Source organism: Cnephaeus nilssonii (genome assembly GCF_951640355.1).
Source record: "Cnephaeus nilssonii genome assembly, chromosome: 18".
Lineage (NCBI taxonomy): Eukaryota > Metazoa > Chordata > Mammalia > Chiroptera > Vespertilionidae > Cnephaeus > Cnephaeus nilssonii.
Window position 1 is genome coordinate 33,309,619 of NC_137089.1, and position 25,903 is coordinate 33,335,521.

At 43.8% G+C, this 25,903-nt stretch overlaps 1 protein-coding gene across 1 annotated transcript in view; it reads right to left on the bottom strand.

Moving 5' to 3' along the window:
* Positions 1-25,903, bottom strand: part of ASPH (aspartate beta-hydroxylase) — a 166,209-nt gene that overhangs the window by 27,120 nt on the left and 113,186 nt on the right. The window contains exons 15-18 of the mRNA XM_079796054.1: positions 16,594-16,679; positions 11,187-11,273; positions 7,378-7,528; positions 3,587-3,723 (exon numbers count right to left, since the gene is read on the bottom strand). Coding sequence (XP_079652180.1) covers positions 3,587-3,723; positions 7,378-7,528; positions 11,187-11,273; positions 16,594-16,679 — 461 coding nt within the window. The remainder of the gene's footprint in view (positions 1-3,586; positions 3,724-7,377; positions 7,529-11,186; positions 11,274-16,593; positions 16,680-25,903) is intronic.

Genomic DNA, 25,903 nt, shown 5'->3' on the forward strand with positions numbered 1-25,903 from the left:
ATAAAAGGCAAACCACACATGTATTTTCAGTCTATTAATATGTCTTTAAAAAGGAACCCACTCAATTGTATTAGACAACTACAGTTTAGACTTTCTGCATCCTGTTGTGCTTATTCAGATGGGATTATGATTTCAAATGTATAAACAACAGCAGGGGAATTTTATTTTTTCAAGATGAAGTAAAATGTTTAAGTATCAGATTTAGTATCAAGTAAAAAAAAAAGTGAATGCATTCAAGGAAGATTTTGAAAAGGTAAGGAAGGACAAATCTGTAGTGGGTGAGAGAAACTGGTATGTTTTCAGATCTTGACTTAACTTCACATGTGCTTAGAGCTCAGCCAATACTTGATCATGATTTTAGGAAGGAAGGACGGGAGGACGGGAGGGAGGAAGGAGGGAGGAAGAAGGGAGGAAGGAGGGAGGGAGGAAGGGAGGGAGGGATGAATTCTATAATTCCATCCTACCTAATAATAGACAAATATGCAAATTGACCGTACCTTCGTTATGCCAGCAATTGGCCAGGAGGCGCGGGGGGTGTGGGACTCGGGGTGGCCGGGGTGGCCGATTGGGCTGGCGGGACACTGAACTCGCGTTGCCAGCGGCGGCTCGAGCTCAGCGTCTGCGCCATGGCTGTGCTGCGGCACAGAAGGGGCCTCTGGGGCAGCGAGCTCACGTCTCACCGCGAACCATCAAAAGCCGGGGAGCTGGGTGCCTGTCCGCTCAGGCACCAGGCCTTTCAGAAGCGTCCGGCGGGGCGGAGGCTTCTGAAAGGCCTGGTGCACCAGCGGACAGGCACCCAGCTCCCCTGCGATCGAAAGCAAAAGCGTGGGAGCTGGGTGCCTGTCCGCTCAGGCACCAGGTCTTTCAGAAGCCTCCGCCGCGCCGGAGGCTTCTGAAAGGCCTGGTGCACCAGCGGACAGGCACCCAGCTCCCCCGTGATCGAAAGCGAAAGCGTGTAGGGGATCCTACACATGCATGATTCAATCATGCACTGGGCCTCTAGTCTTATATAATGGCCGCTGGCAGTGGCAGAACAATGGGCATATTGGATATAGTTTGACAATTCTTACATTCATACAATTTTGAATCTTTGAGATGCAGCATGCATCCCCTAACCAACCAGGGCACTCAGTGTCATGTTTAGGCCATTTGCAAATACAATGCCCCACATGGACGGACGTGTTTTATGATGTGGACCAGGTATGTTAGTGGATGCAGGATCAATCCACTTTGCGTAGATATTCAAGATGCTATAAAAAGCAAAGGTCTTATTTATGTCCTTTCAGATAGAAAAAAAAATATGATAAGGGTGAAAAGACAACGGCTCTGAAATTCAATGATTTTCAATGAAGCACTGACAGCAATAAAAGGAAGAAAGCACCACTTTATGAGTGGACCAGTCCCCAGACTGGGGCTGAACTCACTACACTGCACTTGCCAGCATTTTAAAAACAGAAGAAATCCTACTGACTATCCCTGAAGAGTAGCGTTTTGATGTAAAGAGCACCAGCTGGAAACCCACAGACAGATGTGTTCACCTCTCTTACTGAGACATTAACTTTCCCCAGCTTCAGAGCTCGTTTGGTATCCTGTTTACTCCATACCAAGTGAACTCCCTGATTGCTTAAAGGAGTCACAGTTTTCTAGATTTTATAGTTACTTGTGACCTAGAGGTTATTTATGAAAACATCCATTACAAGGTAGAAATCCTTTCAAAGGCATCGTTGCTAGAGGAACAGAGTCAGTGCCCTCTGAGAGGTGAGTCATTACTCCACATGCCTGCCAGAAGCCAATTCCAGTATGTCAGCAGAGCTGAATCACCTGGAGGTGGCTGACGACATTTCTCCAAACCTGAAAAGGATGCATAAAATGATTGTTTGCTGCCAGACAGCTGAGGGCATCTTAATCTACATGTTATTGCCTCCTACTGGCCAAACACCTGAACAGCCAAAGGCAGTTTCTCCCAAACCTGATAATCTGACAATGGATTTGTGTACTAAACCCTGGTCTTTGAAGTGTATATTTACCTTGCCTTAGGACAATTTGTGTTAATAAAAAGCAAGGGGTCCTGAGACAAGGAGAACTTGGTTTCTTTAGCCAAGCTCTTCTGGCCCCCAAATGCCTTTTAAAATTATGTTTCATCTCTGGACTCTATAAATTCATGCATAGCACCTTCTCCAGATTTCTGAACCCTTCTAGATGCTGAATCAAGACCACCGGCATTACATGCCCAAGAAACTCATGCTCTGTAGCCTCTCTCTAGACCAGACTTCTAGTGAAAAAAAGGAAAAGAATGTGTTTTCTTGTTCCCGAAACACTTCAGTTCCTCTTCCAGCATAGAGCACACTTTTAGAAAGGCTGTTTGTGGACCAATAAAGATGAAGTTTGAAAATACCACAATTATAGGTTGAAGGTTTTAATGTACCAAGTGTCAACTAAACTCTAAAATCTTCTGATCAAGGGGAAAAATATGATGTGAAAACAATACTAAGAACATGTCAACTATCATAATACATGCCATTTAACTTTATATATATAAAACCCTAATATGCAAATAGACCGAACTGCAGAATAACCGAACAACCAGTCGCTATGACGTGCGCTGACCACCAGGGGGTGTGCGTGGAAAATGGCGGGCATCGGCAGCAGGCAGCAGAGTGCAGAACATGGTGGGCATCGGCCATGGCGGGATGGTGGGGCAGGTGAGCAGGGGTGCCAGACCAAGGCGGGGCGCCAGTTGCTGTCATCGGGGCAAGCCTCTGGTGGTTACTGAAAATTCTTTGGTCCCGTGTGCCATGGTCCCGCTGGGCACTCACACCTGCTGTCGGCGCCGGCCCCACACGCACCCACTGCCAGAGCCACTGCTCATACCCACTGCTGGTGCTGGTCCCGATCACTCAGTGCTGTCAGTGGGTGCAAGTGGCAGCTGCCAGCCCCGATCGCCCCTCAGGGCTTCTCCACCTCCCCTGCTCCTGAGGGACGATCAGGGCCAGCAGCCACCTTTTGCACCCACTGCCAGCGCCAGCCCCACTTGCACCTGCAGCCAGAGCCGCCGCTCACACCCGCTGCTGGTGCCTCTGTTCACACCCGCTGCTGGTGCCTGGCACTGGCCCGATCGCTCGGCGCAATCAGCGGGTGCGATGCTGCTGCCCAATTGTCCCTGAGGGCTTCTCCACCTCCCCCTGCTCCTGAGGGGTGACCGGGGCAGCAGCCACTGCTCACACCCACTGACAGTGCTGGCCCCGCTCACACCTGCTGCTGGTGCTGGCCCCAATCGCTCCATGCCGGCAGCAGGTACGAGTGGGGCCTGTGCCATCTGTGCGTGGAAGCAGTGGCAGTGGGAGCGAGGCTGCTGGCAGACAGAGTATCGGGGGCCACGACTGGGGCATGGAGGATGGGCCAAGACCCGCCCCTGTGCCCACTGGCCCACAGTTCCTTTCAATGTGCATGAATTCATGCACTGGGCCCCTAGTTTAAAATAAAGAGAATGAGAGAGTGGGTGTATTAAATGTAATTTACAAATAACGTTAGAACATCATGTTCAAAATAATTTGATGTAGTTAACAGAAGACTGCAGCTTGCTCACCTTTTCATAAACCTTCTTGGCATTCTCATTATCTCCCATCAGCAGGTAACCCACTCCGAGGTCATTCTTTAAGGAAGTGTCATCAGGAAATAGTTGAACTAATTTCTGAAGTGTAGCAAGAGAGCCTCTCATGTGACCTGATTTGGTGGGAAAATAAAAAAAATCCAATAGAAATAAAAACAGATTATGTACACTTTTATAGTGAGACTAAAATCAAGACAGACTATTCACTGAAGCCAGAAGACCAGCTTAAATCCGACTCTTATATATGGATGGCTAAGTACCTATTAGGATTTCATCATGCAGTTGCAACAGTATCTCTTATAGAAACTAAATATAATCCTATCTAATAAAAGAGTAATATGCAAATTAACCATCACTCCACTACATCCACAAGCCATGCCCACCAGCCAATCAGGAGCAATTATGCAAATTAACCCAACCAAGATGTCTATGGCCATGAAGAGAGCAGGAGGGAGGCTTGGGTTTCCCCAGCAATAGAGGAAGCCAAGCTTTCTGCACACCCTGGTCAGCCCTGGTCTCTGCTTAAGGGTACAAAGTTTCAATTATAGAAGATAAATCCTAACAAAAATGGTGCCTGCCTCAGAGCTAGAGAGAGCAGGCTAGGGTTGCCCCCAGCGACGGAGGAAGCCAAGCTTTCCACCTGCCCTGGCTGGCCTAGGCCTCCACTCCCGGCTACAAAGTTTCAATTATAGCAGGTGAATAAACCCCAACAGAAATGGCTGCCGCCACAAAGTGAGCAGGAGGCTTGGCTCTGCTCCAGGCTACAAAGTTTCAATTGTAGAAGATAAATAAACCCCTGATACCAGGGCCTCCGCTTGGGTTGCCGGGAGGCATGGCCAGCCTGCAAACCACCACAGGCCCCTCGCCCAGGCCGCCCCATGCCCCAAGGGAACCCCCACCCTGATCTGGGACACCCTTCAGGGCAAACCAGCTGGCCCCCACCTGTGCACCAGGCCTCTATCCTATCTAATAAAAGAGTAATATGCAGATTGACACAAGATCAAGATAGCTGCCCCCATGTGGTCAAAGATCCTGCCCCCATGTGGACACAAGATGGCCACCACAAGATGGCCAGCAGGGGAGGGCAGTTGGGGGTGATCAAGCCTGCAGGGGAGGGCAGTTGGGGGGGACCAGGCCAGCAGAGGAGGGAAGTCGGGGGCAAACAGGCTGGCAGGGGAGCAGTTAGACATCAATCAGGCTGGCAGGGGAGTGGTTAGGGGGTGTTCAGGCTGGCAGGCAGAAGTGGTTAGGGGCAATCAGGAAGGCAGGCAGATGAGCAGTTGGGAGCCAGCAGTCCTGGATTGTGAGAGGGATGTCAGCAGTCGGACATCCCTCAAGGGGTCCCAGATTGGAGAGGGTGCAGGCTGGGCTGAGGGACACACACCCCCCCCCGTGCACGAATTTCGTGCACTGGGCCTCTAGTACTGATTATAAACACTCTAAAGACATCCCTGTGTGCCCACCACCCAAATTCAAATCTTCTCCCATCACCATATATCATAACATAGAAACCCTCACCTGAAACCTATATCATATTAACCAATCTTCCCCCAATTTAACAAAAAAAGGAAACAACATAAAGACCTTCCTATTTTCTAAATTCATTAGCATTTGCTTTTTTATATCAAATTCAGTCTTAAGAAAGTTGCCGTTACCAATTCCTTGTAAAAGTAAGTTTTACTGAGATTTTTTTGTTTATTACGATTAACTTTAAAATTATGAATAGAGAACAAGTTAAAAATCTAACTGATTTCGGGGTCTAGCATCCTGTGTGGAGCTTGAAGAGGCCCGGAGGTACCCTGCTGACATTGTTTCCAATGACGAGTGTCTTCATCTCCAGGTGAGGACCTATTCACTCAGCAAAGGAGACATCATCCAGTGTTATGGGACCCTCTGCTGGACGGCAGGATGCTACGCATGCGTGAGTCATGGAAACCCTAGCTTCAGTTCATTTTTAAGGCTATCTGAAGGCAATTTAAAATTTCTGGGGCCAATTGGCATTACTTCTTGCTGAAGTTGGGAAGACACACTGAGTATGAGAAAATGTGCAAAATAAGACTAGTATACATGACACACTTAATTACCTAAAGAGCTCAGTTGCTCACATACTGAATATTAGCCACGAGCATTTAGGACCATCAATAGCTAATGCCCCGCTAGCAGATAAAATATTGGGCACAAAACATCACCAATCTGTCCGAGGCCAGCTCCCCATTGCTGGCCAAGCTGGGATGGTTTTGCTCAGCTATTCATTCCTTCACTGACAAGTCTGACTCAGTATCCCTTCTGTCCCCCAACAGCCTAGACTAATGTCAGCCATTTCTTCTGTTTCTGAATTTCCCCTATTAATCACTATAAAGCCCGAGGTGAAAATCCCTCCTGCTGCCACCCTCCTGCATCCCTTCCACTCTGCATCACGGCACCCTATTCCACTGGGGGTGAACTTTGCCCCTGCGTCCCCTTCACTGACATCTTCTGCCACAATCCCTCCTCACAGAGCCTCCTTCTCACTCAGGGGAAGAGACTAAGAAAGACTGCCGTGGAAGAGGGCTAGCTTTATTCCGAGGCCCTCTCTCCCCCAGGGCTGGCACTAGCATAAGGCAGGTGAGGCACCAAAGTTCAAGAGCGTGCCCAAAATTCAGTAATCTAGAGGAGTGATTTTTATGTATTTCTTTTAAAATATCGAAATTAATGTAAAAATCTATGATGAACAAAACATCAAAAATTTAAGGACCAAATCAGTAACCAATGCCATACTGGAGTCTGAGGCAAGAGGACAGCTCAGTCACATTGACGTGGCACCCAACACAAGTGCCTCCACCTGAGTCCCAGCCTTGCCTCCTCCACCTTTTCTTCCCCTGAATGGATGCTTAGGAATGTAAGTTTAATTGACCAGTCCTTCTGTTTTTAATCATCATCTGGGTCACCTTCTATCAGAGATTTTTGTCATCTACCAAAGGGACAGACGACCTTTAATTCCACCCCTCAGACAGCTGATGAAAGGGTCATTTTGTCTTGAATATTACTTACATGAGCCTCTCCCAGTGGCGTCGATAATTCGTTCATGTAAGTGACCCAGCCAGCCTAGCACCCACCTTAGCATGGGCTGAGGTTCTTCCTTCCCGGTTTACGTGTTAGGAGGCAGAGGACCACAGCCTGGCGATAATGAAGGGAGGTTACAGCCGGTCTTACTGCCTCGGCTCCGGGAGCCTGGGTCACGCAGATAATATGCTTTATGCTGCTCTTTTCAAAGCACTTTGTGATTTAAAAAAATTTTTTTTTTCTAACGTTTTCCTTGCTATAGAGTCAAACCTTACAAGGAAAATTTTAGAGTGCCTAAAACTCTTAATATTCCTCTACAAAAATGGCCCCACTGATCATTTTAACCTTCATGCACCAGGCTGTTCTAGTTTAAGAGAAAAGAGATTTGGCGTGACAGGAAGAGTTTTTTATTCTAGACCTATTCATTTATTAGTGATAACTCCTTAGGCAAATTATTCAGCCTCTTAGCCTCCGATTGACCTCCGTTTTAAAATGGGTGGAGTGGGGTGAGGAGGGAGGGGCGGTAAAAATAGCATCGGCATCTTTGTAACGATCAAGGTTGGGATTTCTATTTCAGTCTAAGAAACAGTCGGGTAAATGATCCGAAATTAGTTCTGGGAATCAGGTTTCCTTCCATGTAACTAGATTCTTCTAAGAGCACCCAGGCTCTGCAAGGTAAAAGCATGGCCTATGTGACTGAATTAACTTTGCTTCTTCCATCTTACCTAGAAATTGTTGTCTGTCTGACCGCCGCTTCAAACTCAGCTTCACCAGGTCGGCGGGGACCTCGGGCAGGCTGGCCACCTCTTGGTAGGTCTCGATGGCCCTGCGCAGTACCTCATTGCTCCTCCTCTTCTCAGCCAAATCATCTTCACACTAAAGGAAGTCCCACACTGAATAAATGTCCCATGACAAGGAATACTTATAATCACCCAAGATATTCATGAAAAGTGAACTTTTGTATGTGCTTTAAAAATAATTCAAAACAGATGAAAGTTTTCTCTTTATCAAGAAATAAAAAATAAACAAAGGAAAGCAATACAACATGTTATTTTAATAATATGAAGAAAAGTTAGCTATTAAGCTACAGGCAAGAAAGAATATAAAAAGAAAACGAGACTAATATATACTAGGATTGATGGTGATTTATATCATGTTATATACTAACATTATACAGACAGGTCTCCAGTCCCCTATTCCTGGTCTTCCATCAGTTCATTCATTCATTCCACAACTATTTTCTGGGAGTCAGGCTCTGTCCACGCACAGGGAACTGAACACTGGTTCCAGGACATTGACATTGTCAAGCCTTTTAGTGACTAAACCCATCTAACTTTCCTAGGAGATGTGTCATTTTCTGCCTCAGAGACATTAATGGTTCGTGTAAGAGAATAATGTGAATTGAGTTTATAACCTAAGATTTGGTGTCTGATGTTCAGAGAACGTAGTCAAAATTTATTTTCACAGTGACCCAAAGAATGGGATTGCTATTTCAGAAATTATTCATACTGTAATTTGTATTTAACTTAATATTGCCAAGCTTTTAAAATTTGTTGCGATGTGCTAAAGTAATTATATAATCTGCTAATAAAGAATGAAAAAGTCATCATTTATTCAGGCTGGAGTGGCTCAATTGGTTAAGCATCTTCTTGTGCACCAAAAGGTTGCCAGGCAACAGATTGATGTTTCTCTCTCACAAGGATGTTTCTCCCTGTCCTTCTCCCTCCTTCTCCCTCTCCTTCTGTCCCTCTCTCTCTCCCTCCCCATCCTCCTTCCTTACTCTGACCATGTCCCTGGATAAGAATTAAAAAAAAAATCTATCTCTCTTGAACTTTTGTTTTTAAAATTCCTACGCATTTAAAATTTCCTTTAAATTATTCTATTAAAATTTAATTTAACATGCCTAAATTTTACTTTATGTCACAATACATAAATATCAGTAACACTTTACAGCATAATAGCTTAGAGATAAAAAAAATAATAATTTGCCTGAGGTCTAAATCTCAAATTTCTACTGTTACATGTGGATGCAAACATAGCAATCACCACATGTAAAAATTCGTGCATTTATTTGGATTTTGGTATCCATAATTAATACTACATATAAAGAAACATTCTAAAGCACAAAGCATTCCTGCCATAATTTAATTATCATTTGCACCAATCATCTTCTCCCTAGTTAATATGCTTTCCTCAACCAAATGACTATCAACACCAGTGACATCACTTATTTCAATGGGCATGAGCTTCAGGAAACACATTTTCTCTGGTTGAACAGCAATACAGTTTGGCAATTTGGCAGGATTACTGACCAGATTCATTTACAAAAAGGATACAGCTGCTATCTGCTAAACCTGGTAGGTAACGTGGACAAGAGGAATTTATTTGCATTCATTTTTGATAACCTTAATTCATTAAACTTTCATTGATACATTTTCAATGGGAAGAAGAATTTGAGCATCTGGATCTTGAGTGGTCGCCACCTTTAGTTCAGAGCAAAACATACTTGTTTTGTCCGTGAATGTGTGAATTCCTGTGTGAGTGTCACACGTCAGTCACTGCCCTCCCTCCCTCCGGCGGGGTGCTGCTAGCTCCTCTGTGTCTGGAGTATTTTGGTAGCTCTGCACCTGCTGTTTCCCAGCAGGGCTGAGAATCAATCTCCAGCTACCAGGCAGGGCCTTCACGGCCTGACACGTGTATGTCAGCCCTGGCTTTCACCCTGAGTTCTAGACTCCATGAATCCAGGGTTCTACTTGACATGCCCACTTGACTGTCTAACAGGCATCACAAACTTAGCAGGACCAAAATCAAATTTTTTATTTTGTACCACCCCAAGCCTGTCCCTCTACCAATCTTCCTCTATCCTCTCCTCAGCTGGCCAAACCAGAAACCCAGACTCATCCTGGAATCCCCTCTTTCTGTGACCTTACAGCTAAACCCATCAAGTCCTTCCAGCTCTGCCCTCAGCCCAGCTCCCCATCTCCACGGCCATAACCACAGTCTGAGCCACGGCATCTCCAGTGCACCTGCAATAGTCTCCTATTCTTGCTTCTGTTTTTGCCTTCATCATCCATTCTCCACCCAGCAACCACAACAAAGTTTATGAAAAAGGAAAATAGAGTCACATCCATGCAAAAGGCCTCCAATAAACCCTCCTGTGGCTTCCCAGTGCATAGAAGATGCAACCCGTGAGGCCCTGGCCTCACCTGTCCTACTTCACTGTCCCTCCGCGGCCCTCTGTTCTGTCCTGGAGCGTATGCCTCCCTGCACCACAGCCTTTGCCCTGCTGCTCCCTCTGCCCCGTCAGCTCCTTCCACAACCTTGTCTCCTCTCAGCCACTTGTCCCTCCCTAGCGAGGCCTTTTCTGATCACCTGATCTGAAGTGCTGCCTGCCCTGTCACATGACCTGCAGCCCCCAAATCTTAACAGGTGCGCTCTTTATCCCATTCCCTTCTTTTCTTATGGCATGTTTATTATGTCAGAGGATCTAATATTGATTTTTAACACTTTGTAATATTCTCCGAATATACATTTAGTATTTATAAAGACCTTCAGGGCTTTGCTCAAATGTCACCTCTTCGGGAGAGCCTTCCCTGCCCCCTATCCCGTATTTCATCTCCTCGCACGTCCAGTGCTGTTCTCTGCTTTATGTTGTTTCTCCTTAGCACTCACCACTAGCAGGCGTATACATTTACACATTTGTCTCATGCACTGTCTCTGCCGTTACAATAAACATCCATGTTCTGTTGACAGCTGCATCTTGCAGTGCCTAAACAGGGCCTGGCATATCGTGGGTTTTCACTAAATAATTTGAGTAACTTTTAAAATGTCTTCCACTGGAATACAAGACCCACCAGGACAGAGACCTCTGGAGAGCCCGTGACAATCGCAGCGCCCAAACAGGGTGTGGCACCGCGGGGTTATGCAGCTACAGGTGAAGGTGGGAAAGCTGCATGGAATGAGGAGCTGAACGATGGAGAAAGTCCGATAGGAACAGAGACGGTGGGAGCGGGAGACAGCGGGGAGGGAGCTGGAGAGAAAGAAGCCAACTGGAAGAAACTATAGAGAACATAAGTATATTCCCTTTTATAGTTTGAAAGTCTTTCCTAAGCACACTTGCAACCTCTCATTATAAAACTGAGGTTCTTAAAAGCTCTCAGGAGCCTAATGTGAAAATTATATGGTGGGTCTAAATGGGATGGAATGGAAGGGTGATGGGAAATCAATGACCAAAGTGTTATTCTTCATTTTCATTTCAAAATCACAGAGATGCCATACTGGGGGTGGGGGGTGGGGGCTTGAAGGAAGTGGGGGAATAAATGTTTCTAAATTCAGCTTTACACAGCAGCAATAATTAATTGTCTTATTTAAAACAGTATTTCTTGCTTGAGTTTGTGCATATGCATGAGAAATTGATTCTGTATAAAAGTTAGAAGGGAAAAAGAAAATGCAAATAGTGGGCGACCAGAAATCCAATTATACAGAACACAAGGACATCACCCACAATTATCTAAGTTGAAGGGTTCTAAAATACCTGTGCCTTCCCATATCTCGCCCGTGGACTCTGGGGGTATTTACGAATTAGTTCTTCAAATGCAGTCACTGCTTCCTCAATTTTTCCCTGTTAGGAAGAGATCATTACATAAATACAATAAATTCAAATGCACAATGCAGTTCAATACAGTTATTAAATATTCACCAAGTAATTCTGTCAACATTTCCTGGACTCCATTCTGAGTTTAAAAGTCAGTTTTATCTAAGATTTTTAAAAAATTAACTGTATTTTGGAAACATAAAACTAGAAATGCACATAAATATACTTTATCTCTTAAAAGACAGAAACATGACAAATGGAATATGAGTCTTCTTTAAAAGAAATTGCATTTTCCCTCTATCTGTATTAATTCCTACATGCATTCTTAAAGAAAATATTTAGGTTTTAAGTTGGGGGAAAATACTGCTGGCAGCTAGACTGTCTTGGGTCTGTGATGAGAAGTCGGAAGCACCTGGGGAAAAGGTGGGGCATAAGGATGCAGGATGCGAGGGCCCGGTGACCGTGGTTCCGGTCACCCATTGGACATCAGGGCTGACTTGGCCCATCTGGTTGCCTGCAGTGCCTTGCTGCCTCTGTGTCATGGGACCCCTCCCAGGGCTCACATGGGTCCTTAAGGAGACGGGCCGAGCACCCGCGATAGGTCTCTGACCACCACCGCAGAGAAAGGAACAGAGGATGCGCAGCAGGTACACAGGTGAGGGTCTTGGCACAGGGCCGAGGAGCCCTCTCCCCACCCACTCCATCAGCACCGTTCCACAGGGTCACACACACATGTCCTGGCATCTAACAGAAGCAGCAGGTCTAGGACGTTTGGAGCCACGGGATAAAGGCAGAGTTCAACTTTCCCAGGCCCTCAGCTGCCTATAAATTGATAAATCCATTCAGTCCACATGTAAATGCAAACTCACTGATTTTTTCTATGTGTTTGCCGCTTACTGAGTGGGTTCTCACACCTCACAGTATGGCTGTGCAAAGCAAACTGTACGGCCCACCAACTGCTACTTCCACCTACTTCCAGAAGACAGCTTGCCTGCTACAGTTCCTCACAATCATTCCTTTACCCAGACATCGTGGAAGGAGGGTTCCTTTACCCTCTCACAGGCCATCAGTGGCACTGAGGGCTGGTGAGAAACAGGAGCATAGTGCGGTGGTTCTGAGCGCAGGCCCGGAGCCAGGCTGACGGGTGAGTCACTTGTAAGGTGTGTGACCTAAGACAAGTAGCTGATGACTTTGCCTTGGGTGCCTCATCTGTTCAATGGGGATCGTGAAGGCCCTTGACGATCTTGTGGGGCTGCTGTCAAGGCCAAATCCGAAAACATACAGAGTGCTTGTAGACAAGACTATATGTCTACAAACACAGAAAGCATTGAACAATGTTACCTGTTATTATTGTTGTTGTTATTATTATGATGATGATGATCGTTACTGTGCTGTGTGAAGGATGTGTGTGCCAGCACAAGATAATGGGGAGCATCCCAGATAAGTCTCTTACCTGATAGACAGGCAGGTTAATGCAGAGTAAATGAGGACTTGGATGTAGAGCTAAATCAAGCCAGGATCACATTCTCTAAGTTATATTTATTGTCAGAAGTAATTGTATCACTATTTCAAATCTGCTCTCCCTCTCACAGTATTAATTTTTTGAGCAGTATTAGGTTCACAGCAAAACCGAGAGGAGAGAATATAGAGATTTCACATATGCCCCGGAGCCCAAGACAAGCACAGATCAACACCCTGCACCTGAGGGATACACTTGTTACCACCAATGAACCTACACTGACACAGCATCACCCCCCAAAGTCCAGGATGTACCTTAGGGTTCACTGTTGGTGTTGCACATTCTAGGGGTTTAGATTAAAATATAAATGCACACGGTCTGTATCCACCATTATAGTATCATGCAGAGTAGTTTCACAGCCCTACAATTTTTCTACGAGTTGCCTATTCATCCCTCTCCCCTCTCCCCTGCCTGCCACTCACCCCTGGAAACCACTGATCCTTTTTTTTTTTTTTAAATATATTTTATTAACTTTTTACAGAGAGGAAAGGAGAGGGATAGAGAGTTAGAAACATTGATGAAAGAGAAACATCAATCAGCTGCCTCCTGCACACCCCCCACTGGGGATGTGCCCGCAACCAAGGTACATGCCCCTTACTGGAATCGAACCTGGGACCCTTGAGTCCGCAGGCCGACGCTCTATCCATTGAGCCAAACCGGTTAGGGCACCACTGATCCTTTTATGTCTCCATAGTTTTGCCTTTTCCAGAATGTCATACAATTGGAATCATACAGTAGCCAGCCTTTTCAGATTAGCTTTTTTCACTTAATATGCATCTAAGGTTCCTCCATGTCTTTTCATGGCTTGATATTCCTTTTTTTTTTTTTTTTTTTTTTTTAGTGTTGAGTATTATTTCATTGTCTCGATGTAACACAGTTAATTTATCCATTCATCTACTAAAGAACATTTTGGTTGCTTCCAAGTTTTGGCAGTTATGAACTAAGCTGCTAAAAACATCCATGTACAGGTTTTTATGTGGATGTAAGCTTTAAACTCCTTTGGATAAATAAATATCAAAGAGCAGGCTTCCTGGATTGCACGATAACAGTATGTTTACTTTGTAAGAAACCACAGAACTGTCTTCCAAAGGGGCTGTGCTCTTCTGCATTCTTATCAGCAATAAATGAAAGCTCCTGTTGTTCCACGACTTTGTCAGCATTTGGTGTCAGTGATCAGTTTGGCCAATCTAATGGGTGTGCAGTGGTATCTCATTGGTGTTTTAATTTTCATTTCCCTGATAACATGTGACTTGGAGCATCTTATGCTTGTCATCTGGAGAGGTGTCTGTTAAGATCTGTTTTTTTTAATCATTATTTGTTTTCTTATTGTTTAATTCTACGAGTTCTTTGTATATTTTGGATAACAGTTCATTTTTAAAACCACTGCTCTATTTCTTCTGTGAGTGATTTTAAGGAATGAAGAATTCATGTTAAGTATCTTCTTCTCTGTGACTTTTTTCTAAGTATCCTGCATTAGCTGCCTGTGGCTGCAAGGCAATTCCCTCACAACCCTGCAGCTGGGACCCTGCTCTTCCAGTGGAGTCCGTTGTATCATCTATAATAAAAGCATAATATGCTAATTAGACTGGAAGTCCTTCTGGATGACCTTTCGGATGAAGCCAGGGCTGTGAGAGAAGCCCGGGTCCCGGGTGCCAGAGGGAAGCCGGTGCCCACAGCCAGGGGAAGAAAGGCCTACTCTTGCACGAATTTTGTGAATAGGGCCTCTAGTTTGAAAATGCCAGCTGTAAAACAACCCTAAAAGACTTAGTCAATAATTGATGATTCAGTCAATAATTTGGCTCCTCGCTGTTTCAGAAGCAAGAATAGCCTATGTGGCCACTTCTTCCTCCTTTATTTATTCTGTTATAGATACAGGGTGCGCCTTAAGGAAAGCATCATAATTTCTCCAAATAAACAAAAATCAGAGTATACTCCATGGATTGTTCCAGCACATTTATGTCCCCCTGACCTATTTGCCCCTTGATAACTGAGACGTCACCATGCATTATAATTACATCCAAATCCTCTCTAAAGCTGTTTGTTCTTTATCCCCAGAGTCACCTATTAACAGGCACTCCACATGTGCATAGATGGCATTTAATACAGAGGAAGTGGAGAATGCCAAACAAGGTGATAGAAAAAGAGGATTCCTGCTTCACTTCTATTAAGAAATGCAAATTTCCTAAAAATAGTAGATGGCTTCATTTTATAGAGTTGAACAGGATGGACTCAGAAATCATTCCATGGGGTTAATTTAGTGGACAATGACTGCAATATTCTTTGGAATATTACTGTGTTTTTATTGGCTGGTAATGAGGGTAATGCAGAAGCCTTCATACTTGCTGGTACATTCCCAATAAATGTGTGGGAAGCACATTCTTGTCCCATGTCAGTTTCTTACTTGTTTTTCTTTTCTTTTTTTCTTTTTCTTTTTTATTGTGGTTGCTTATTTACTTACAGTCCAAGATCCCTTTCTTGCAACCAAAGTCTACTGATAGAAAGAGGATATTACAGGAAAACTACGGAGCATTACACTGAGTATAAATTCAAGTACAGAGTAGAGAAAGAGAAATTTCCATGCAGAACAAGTAGATTATTAAATGAAGATGTCATTACATACAATAAATATCTGGCCCAATAACTAGATGAATATGACAGAGTTAAGACTACAAATAGCCCTAGCCGGTTTGGCTCAGTGGATAGAGCGTCGGCCTGGAGACTGAAGAGTCCCGGGTTCGATTCCGGTCAGGGCACATGCTGGGTTGCAGGCTTGATCCCCATAGGGGGCGTGCAGGAGGCAGCCAATCAATGATTCTCTCTTATCATGGATGTTTCTATCTCTCTCTCCCTCTCCATTCCTGTCTGAATTCATATATATATATATATATATATATATATATATATATATATGAATACAAATAACTTCCATCTGTGTCAATTCACAGTTTTAAAAAACTGTAATATCTAGCCTTGGCCAGTGTGGTTCAGTGGTATAGTGTCGGCACATACCTGGGTTGCAGGTTTGTTCCCGGGGCCCCGGCTGGGGTGCATGTGGGAGGCAACCAATCAATGTGTCTTTCTCACATCAATGTTTCTCCCTCCCTTACACTCTCTCTAAAAATCACGGGGGAAATATCCTCAGGTGAAGGTTAACAAAAAACAAAAATGAAAACAGACAAAAAAACCCAACAACAACACACCACTGTAATATCTAGAAACAAATGTAAATAATATTTCAAATTAACTGATAACAAAGCAAAACATAAAAGCCACCCTGAAAACTGGAGGTGCCTGAGGTTAACCCCAAGTGAGAAGAATGCGAAACCTAATGCCTTTTAACCCAACAGTAACTACCCTGAGTATTGGACTTACCTATTTTTTCTTTTGGATTGAGGTGCTATGAAATTAGAACCTCCACTTACATGGTACTTGACAGTATTGATGCTTTCCCCCCTAGTCTCATTTTATCTTTACCAAAAAACCAAATAGGAAGTATGATTATTATTCTCATTTTTTAAAACTGGGGCTCAGAATGGCCAAGTGATTTGCCCAAAAGCCACAGGACTAGAATGTGATGGGAGTGGGCTGACCCCCAAGTCAGCTGGCTTGAAGGTAAGTTCTATTGCTATTTGGCCATCACAGCTGCAATTTTTCTTTTCATTTGATTCCTTTCACATGCAAAACTGATGTTGCTGGGGGAAAACCCACTCTATTCAAAGGTTGTTTCTCTGAACATTTCTTTTTTTTAAACAAATCAAGAGTAATGCCTGGGTTTATTTAACAATTAATCACTGCACGTTTCTGCGCAAAACAAAAACATCAACCTACCCTTTTACGGAGTTTTTCTGCAGCATCAAGTTCAGCTTTAATAGTCTTATCAAATTTATTTAATAGTTTAGGCTTCTTTTTCTTAACTGAAAGAAAACAGAGGTTTTTATTTTTCATTTTACTTTTGTCACGGAAGAGGAGGGGTTCTCCTTCCCAAGGTTACCCGCTCCACACGCACACACGCACACCTGCCCGCTGCCTCTACCTCTTCCCTGAACGTCTCCACGCTCCGGCTCTCTTCTGAGCCCCTCTCACCATTTCACAGTGCAGAAGCCTCTGCTGCCTTAAAGCAAACCAACCATAAAGCAAACCAACCAACAAGCCAGGCAAACCTCAGCCTACCCTCTTCCACTTGCTGTCCTCTCTTTCCCCTCCCTTCACGCCTGCCTCCCTCTCAACCCACAATGCTCCACCCACACATGGGCAAAAGCAAGTCTTCCAGAAAGAAGGGGAGCTCAGTATTAAGTCAGATGGCAGGGATGCGAGTCTAAGCTATGTCACCTTCTAGCTATGTGACCTGAGTCAAGCTGGTACTAAACTTTTGTGACTCTCATTTCCCCCTAATCTGTAAATGTGGGTAGTGGTTTGAGAATTGCATTGATATTGTACATGAGCAAATACAATAGCACAGTGCCTGGCATATCGTAAGTGCTCCTTACCTGAGAGCTATAATGCCCATGGCCTTATCGACATGTTCATTTGTTTTCTTTCCCTGTCCTACCTGACCCGCTCCCTCTGCAGCATCTGACACACTGACGCTTCCCTCCTTCCTGAAGTGGTCCCTCTCCTTGACTTCTGTGTTGCCCACTCTCCTCAGGGGCTCCTGCCCTCTGCCGATTCCTGGGATCTTGTGCTCTCAAAGGTCAGTCTCCAGCACTCGAAAGGGGTTTACCTGCTTAATTTCTAAACTGAGTTGCAAATTAACTAGTTCATTTTCTCCTGCATTACAAAAATCATAAATCCAAGTGCCTATGATTTCTGGCGTGGATATCTCATGTTCAGTAGGTCAGAAATGGAATTCACTATTCCTCACAAATCTTTCTTATATTTACCCTGATTCAGAGAATGGTCCCATCATTATCTGGTTATCCAAATCACAAATAAAATAGGGCAAAGAAGGAACATGTAGAAGTATCCATATAGAAGACTGCATGGAATTGTTTTTTGGGTGTTTTTTTTTGTTGTTGTTTTTTGTTTTTAGCATTTCCTCTGCTGTCTTAAAGCAAACCAAACATAAAGCAAACCAGTCGCGATACCCAGAGCTTTACCTATGTCTCCTTTTATTCTCTCAACTTCCCAGATACAGAAAATTTAACTTCACAGATGTGGCCCTTGCGGTTCCAAAAGGGCCCATCCCTTGATATCCCCCTCTCTCCTCTACCAGGAGGAAGGGGACACTCACTTCCTATCAGCACGGTTTCTGAAGGAGGGATGTTCCCAGGAAACTCCGCCTCTAGCTCCTCCCCCACAGAATCTGACTACTGAGTTGGGGGAAGGGCAAGCTTGTGTGGGTGAGTGCCATCCCCCTTCTTCCTCCCAGGAGCAAACACCAGGCCCTGAGCATTGTACAGGGAGGGGTCCCCCACAGGAGAGGCAGAGCAGTCCCATGCTGCCTGGAGGGGCGAGCATGTCTAATTCCAGGGGTCAATATTAAGAAACCTATTATTCCTGCTCATCTCAGCCCCGTCCTTTAAATCAGCTCTCATCAGTAATAAACTGACACTTTGATCGCCTTCCCTTTCTTTCACTCCTTGTGAATTTCTAAAGTTGCTATGCCTTTCTGTTTATTCCACCTTCCTCTTCTCCCCTTCCTGAACCCTCGGGCCCTCCAGTGTTGAAAAATATAAATGCCTAACACAGAGGCTGAAAATAGGGGATACTGGGCCTTTTCAACTGTGTGTCATTACACATTAGCATGCATGCCGAGGATATGGAACATGGAGTGACTTCTGACTGAGATGTGGGTTTATAGGATGGGAGCGATCTCGTCCTCTCAGCACTCAATCACGTCTCTCAATTGCTCATTTTGGTTTTGCAGGAGAGTCTGTCAGCAGTGCCAACAGGATCAGCGGGGCCTGGGTGCATCCGAGCAGGGGGTTTTACTGCTAGCACCCTCCGTTTCCCCAAATACATTTCCCATGCCATAAGTTAAAATTAACTATTTATAAGGAAAAAAAAAAGACTGTTGACAGTTCAGGACATCCAAAATAGTCAACATTACAATAATATGCCCGCTAAACAGCCACACTGGATCTTAGTGTCAAAATATTTCCATTTCATCACAAAAATAGATCAAATATTAAAAATCTCAAAGCACCCGTTACCAAGAAAGTACTGTCCCATCTTTTCATAAATCTTCCTATTTAATAGCTCCTTTCTCCAAAATTCAGGTTTTGTCCTATCATGACTATTTTAATTTTTCAATGTATAAAAAGCCCAAGGCAATTTTTCCCAATTATAAAAACACACAGATCTCTTTCTTCTTGTCCTGGGAGGACCGTGGTCCTGCTGCCGAAACGACAAAAGGTTCCCATGGTTGTGACGGGACTGGGGAGAACTCTCTCAAGTTCTTTAAGCCTCAGTTTTCTCATGTACAAATGACTAGTTTCCTTTGAACTGGAAAACCCTGTGCTTCTAATTTTCAGTTTATTTAAAGCATGTCAATAATATTTCAAAGTAGACCTAGAGGGTACTGGAATGAATTAATTTTTTAGTTGTAGATTTTTAAAAAATGGTTTAGGAGGAAGCTGTCTATGTTATATTAAACTTTGTCTTTTAAAAATCACTGCCATTACAAGTATTTTATCCTTTTCCAAAACTGCAAAGAAGGGGGGGGGGGGGGCGGAAATGACTGGCTGCATTTGAAACCCTTACTTCTCTTGCCATGCCATGATTGAGACATTAAGAGTAAATAAAAAGGAAAAGAAGGAAAATAAGAGTAATTAAAGGCATGAGGAAAGCACTAATGATCCTTAGATTATATATAAACTAGAGGCCAATGCACTAAATTCGTGCAAGGGTAGGCCTTCCTTCCCCCCGCCACCTGCCTGCACCCGCATGGGCCTGGCGCTGCCAGCGACCACCACCAAACACCCTGGTTCCGTGGAGGCCCCCCCCCCCCGCCCCCCGATTGATTGCCTGGCAGAGGGTAGCCTGGGCCTCCTACTGCTGGGCGATCGTGGGGTGATGGTGGGGGCCCCCCCAACCAATCGCATGGCACCCGCCTTGGCTGGCCTGGAGCCAGTGCGTTTCATAGCGTGGTCGTCCTGACGGTTGTTCTGCTATTCGACCATTCTGTCAATGTGCACATTACACTTCTATTATTATAGATGAATGGTGATCCCTTTCATTTCCACTTAGTCCAGGAAGGTGATTTTATGTCATGGTGCATGGGGAGAAGTGGTCCACCAACAAAAATAGAGTGTTTGCATTACTATGTCCTAGACCAGTGGTCGGCAAACTCATTAGTCAACAGAACCAAATATCAACAGTACAACGATTGAAATTTCTTTTGAGAGCCAAATTTTTTAAACTTAAACTTCTTCTAACGCCACTTCTTCAAAATAGACTCGCCCAGGCCGTGGTATTTTGTGGAAGAGCCACACTCAAGGGGCCAAAGAGCCGCATGTGGCTCGAGAGCCACAGTTTGCCGACCACGGTCCTAGACCTGTTCCACTGAAGAGAGAGATGAAAATGGTAGTGTCTGCCACCGGGGATAGAAAGGCAACAATTCCCCATCCTCTCCCTGCTTCCTGTTTGACCCCACGCTCACTGTCCTGAGGATCTTTCTGCTTAAAATACACCCATGGACCCCATGAACACACCAAATGAAAACGAAATTCCTTAGAATGCCATCCGAGCAATCCTGCTCCCAGTTACCTACCCGAGAGAAATGAAAGCATACGTCCATGCACACATTCCTACACGCATGTTCACCACAGCACTGTTCATACAGCCAAAAGTAGAGAAAACCCAAATGTCCATCAACTGGTGAATGGATAGGCAATGTGTGCCATAGCAAAACCATGGAACAGTACTCAGCCATCATTTGAATACATGCAACAACAAGACTACATCTCAAATGCTTTATATTAGGTGAACGAGGCCAAATTCAAATGGCTCCTGACTCGATGATTCTATAGTCTTTTGGAAAAGGGAAAACTGTAGGGAAAGAAAACAGATAAATGGTTTCAGAGGCTGGGAGGTAGGGAAAGGGGCTGACTACAAAAGGTACAAGAGAAATTGGGGGTCACACAGTTCCAGATCATAATTGTGGTGGAGAAACTCTAGAAGTCTCTGCGCATGTCAGAACTCAGCACTGCACACTTGGACACATACAGCCTGGATTAACTGTACGTAAATTCCACCTCGAGAACAACTTAACAAAAATGCTGTAAGAAGAGAAAAGCCACATGATTCTCAACAAAAACTCTCATTATAGGTACAACAGTACGAAAAGCATTTGGGCATAATCACATCAGACCTTTCAAAATAAAATTCAATCTGGTTTTTCGCACCCTTCCCCACCATGTACCTATTGGGAGGCAATTCACACTCAACCAGGCTTAAGAGGCTCTACGCTGAACACAAAAAAAGAAGAAGTTCTTTGACCGCAAAGTTTAGCTCATTTTAACAGAACAGAAACACGTCACAGAGAACTTGCTTTCCTGTTCTGAATCACTGCTGAATGCCTTATCGGATTATTTGCTGGTAACCACAGGTAACATTTATTGATCACTTACTCTACTAGACATGTGTAGCCCACTCAGACTGCACCAATTGTAAACAGTAGGAGCTAAGACTGGAGCTTGGGGTTGTCTCGACGCCAATGTCTATGCTTTTGACCCTTTTGTAGTATCTCTGGCATCTGGCTCCGAAGTTAAGAAACCAGGGTGCCCCCAAGGGCTTTGAGAGTGCCAACAGAGTGGAAGGGAGTATCAATATAAGCATCATGTTGAGCAAAGGAAGCAGCTGAACTTTGTACTACTTGTGTCACAGGACAAAGGTAGTTACATAACCAGAGTCATTTTCCTTCGTTTTGTGCCTCAAGGACCCATTGTCTACACTTTACACAGAGTCGCCCTGGTTTAGCAGGGCGATCACAGGGTACAGAGTCTGGAGGCCAGGGTGTGAGCCTCCGCTCCGCCCTTCTCAGGCAACCTGTTCAAGCTCACTTCCGTGAGATGGGGATACTCTCTCTGACCCCCACCCACCAGCCACAAAGGAGCATAAAAGATGTAAGTGCTAATCATGACTCCCATCTACAAATACCTTATGTTCCCTTTATTTAAAACTCTGCTCTTTAAATAGATGTGAATGACACACCTTATTAACAAATATTTGAAAAATTATTATTAAGATACCAGATTTGCTTTATGGTCAAATATTTCCTTGGCAGAAATTCTGGGCAACTAATAATGTTGGCACACTATACCTCTCGCCAATCTGTATTTCCTGAGTCAACAAAGGACCAAGGAGCTATGGGGTAACACTATACTTCCTTTGCTCCTCAAACTCTACTGTCTGTTTTCGAGCAGAACCCCATAAAATATAAAATACTGCTTTTTGTTATAGGTCTCCAAAGGTGGAATTTGATGAAAAGTGATTTTAAAAGCAAAATGATTTAAAGGAAGGAAAAGTAAGACCAAAATAAGATATTGAAGAAAAATGTGCTCTATATCTGAGATGCAGCCTGAAGCTGACATAATCATGCAATGCTTCATTGCAGTATTATTCATGTTAATTAAGAGTTAACCCAAACAGCCCAGGCCAGTTTGGTTCAGTGGAAAGAGCATCGGCCTGCGAACTGAAGGGTCCTGGGTTCGACTCCAGTCAAGGGCACGTACTTCCATTGCAGGCTTAGTCAGGGTGTGTGCAGGAGGTGACCAATCAATGTGACTCTCACACCCATGTTTCTCTCTCTCTCTCTCTCTCTCTCTCTCTCTCTCTCTGTCTCCCCTCCCCCCCTTCCACGCTCTCTAAAAATCAATGGGAAAATATCCTCAGGTGAGGTGTAACAAACTAAAAAAAGAGTTAACCCAAGCAGACCCCACTGCATATTTTAATCCTCCTATAGTAGAACTGGAAGCTAATTTTGCTTTTCTTTTAAAAATCAATGATACGTTTCAATATTAGAAAAAATATCTCTAAATTTGTCTGGCAGTGAGGAACTCTATAAATTAAAACAAATGATAAAAAAGAAGAAAACAGTGCAAAACATTCAAAACTTCCAGAGTCCAGTACCAGCGTTTTTGATGACATTTTGTCTGCTGGGTCCAGGGAAAGCAAGCCTCATCTTCCAGGGCTCCTCGAGGCATAGGCAGGGGGTGTGGGTAGACGCCCTCAGTTCTTTTCTCTTCATTTAAAAGTGGGAATTGTGCACGGTATCCCATCGCTATGCTTCACGCTGGGGTCTGGCTCAACCGCTCTCCTCTGGAGAAAGAGCCATGCCATTTGCTCCTGAGACCCCCAACCAAAAGCATTCGCCTGGCAGGCGTCTTTGTAATATTACTGTGAGAATGGAAATGAATGTGTTTGACCCAAAAAGATCCATGTCTGAGGCTATGTCCCCTAGTGCTACCTACCGTGAAGGTAGAGGACTGGGAGCCGAGGTAAAGGTGGGCAGCTCTGGGGAGATCCTCTTACCTGCCGGCCGCGACCGCACACTGGCGGGAAGCAGGACGGCGCGCCCTTCCTTCGCCTCCTGCAGCCGAGGAATCACGGGTTTCTGTGCTCCTCAGAATTAAATATCAGCTACACACCAGCAGGATTCAATATGCAAAGCTTAATCCCAACAGTTAGCATAAATATTTTTCAGCTGAGAGACGCCAACTAATACAACACAGTAAACATTCTATAAAGGGCAATTGTTTTCATCTGCCCCTCTATTGAGCTAATGTGGGATTCAGCTGAGAGCAGTCAAAGGAGACAGCAAGTATTCCAGTTTATTAAATGTAGTCCGCTGTGTCCCCATAGGCTTATTTCAATAAATTATACATCACTCCCCTCCTAGAGTAATAATCCTTTAACAGATGTGGCCCCATATGTTATATTAGAAATCTCAGAGACGCTAAGTGATGTGTTTTCTATACATAACAAAACTGCTTCGGGCCCCAGGCTGACCAACAGCTGCTTCCAACCTTGTGCATTTCATCTCCACGTGCACTGTTGTTCCACGAGGGAATAGCCTCCTTCCCCAAATTTTATTTTACATATGATTCTAACCATCTTGGTCTTCTGGTTTTCTAGCCCTTAACTTATTACAAGCAACAACTTAGAGGAGTGAGGGTTGCTTGAATCAGATATACACTGAGCAGCAAGAAGTAAAAGCTGAGAGACTAAAGTAAGACAAAAACCACCAGAAACAAACGCAGCTGAAACAGTATTGAAGTATGGGCCAAACGGTGTAGAGCAGTGGTCGGCAAACTCATTAGTCAACAGAGCCAAATATCAACAGTACAACGATTGGAATTTCTTTTGAGAGCCGAAAACCAACTTCTGCACACGGGCCCTGAAGTTTCAATCGCACTGTACGTGCGCATCCGCACGTGGTATTTTGTGGAAGAGCCACACTCAAGGGGCCAAAGAGCCGCATGTAGCTCGTGAGCCGCAGTTTGCCGACCACTGGTGTAGAGGTAAACAGGGCTATGCACTGCAACAGCCTCGAAAAGCATCGTGCACAATAACTGATGTTCATGAAGGTGGGCATTACTGCCCTGGCCCGGTTTGATTCCTGGTCAGGGCACATACCACAGCTGTGGGTTCGATGCCTGGTCAGAGGATTTAAGGGAGGCAACTAATCAATGTTTCCCTCTCACATCGATATCTCTCTCCATTCCTCTCTCTAAACATGTCCTCAGGTGAGGATTTAAAAAAGGGAGGGAGGGCATTACTGTCTCCAATCACCAAGAAAAGTTAAATTCTGTGCAGCATGCAATTTAAAAGGTGGATGGAGAGGCATAAAAAGTATTTTAGAAAAAATATCTACCAAATTCTATTAATTTTGTTTAAATAGTGTTTAAAGGGATTTAAAGACATCTTTAAGTATCTGCTTCTATGCAATGTTGATTTCCCAGTAATGTCAAGTAAAACAATAATTTACAAGCCTCGTTGATTGTATATCAGAATTACCAGGGGAACCTGAAACAAAATAGACATTCCCAAGCACCAACAAATAAGAATCATGGGGGGGGGGGGGGCAATTTTGCTCTGCAATATCTCATATTTATCTAAAGATTAGTATACATTATAGAAATAAGTAATTTGGGTATTTGTAAGCTTCGTTCTAATACTACCTCTTTTCTTTTATTTGCGTGTTCAGATGTCAACAAGGATCTATATGTTTAGTGTTTGTCAGCATTGATACTGGCTGATTTTTTTGGTTATATCTTTTAAGATAGAAGTTATATGTCACTCATGTTTTTTTAGACATTATCTGAGATTTCACCAAATCCAAGTGGAAATTTTTGAATACAAGCTGACCATTGCAATAAAAAAAATCCCAAAGTTTCTCCCTATGTGATAAAAATGAAAACCTGAAATGACAGAATTTGTAGGAGTGGTAGTAGACACAATAAGATGACCAACAAGCATCCTGACAGTAAAGATTTGGGTCTCTGGGGAATAAGAAATAGTCGGGTCACTTGAGGGATAGCAGAATGATAAAGTGACAGATAAACTATTTCGTATACTTTAACAAATAGAAAATACCAGCTTTTCTTTGCAAACAAATGTGAATATGGATCAGTAACAGACACATAAACCCGTAACTATATATAATGAAAAATAAAGCCATTGCTTTTATGTAAAAGAAATAGTGGATATAAAAATAAAGACGAAAGAATGTCATCTTCAAATACTAAGGTTGAGAGCATACTTTAAAAACAAAATCTCTTTTCTAAATATTTCCGTGTCATATGTGAAACAATGGTTTAGAAGATAATAGATAATGAAGGGCAGTGATTCCTCAGAGCAAATTTTCAAATCTGGTAATAAAAAGAAAATTCTAAATGTAGACAGGAGGAATAGACATGTTATATATGGGGAAACAAAAATAAGGATAACAGATTTCTTATTAGAAAAAAATAGGAGGAGAGAGTAGAACAATATTTTTTAAGTACTCGCAGAAAAAAATTTCAACTGAGAATTCTATACCCAGTAAAATTATCTCTGAAAACAAAGAAGAATTAAGGCTTTTTCAGTCATACAAAAGCTGAAAGCATTCATCACCAACTGGCCTGCATTATAATATATATTGAGTGACATCCTTCAGGCAGGAGGCAAATGATACCAGTTGGGATTATAGATCTTC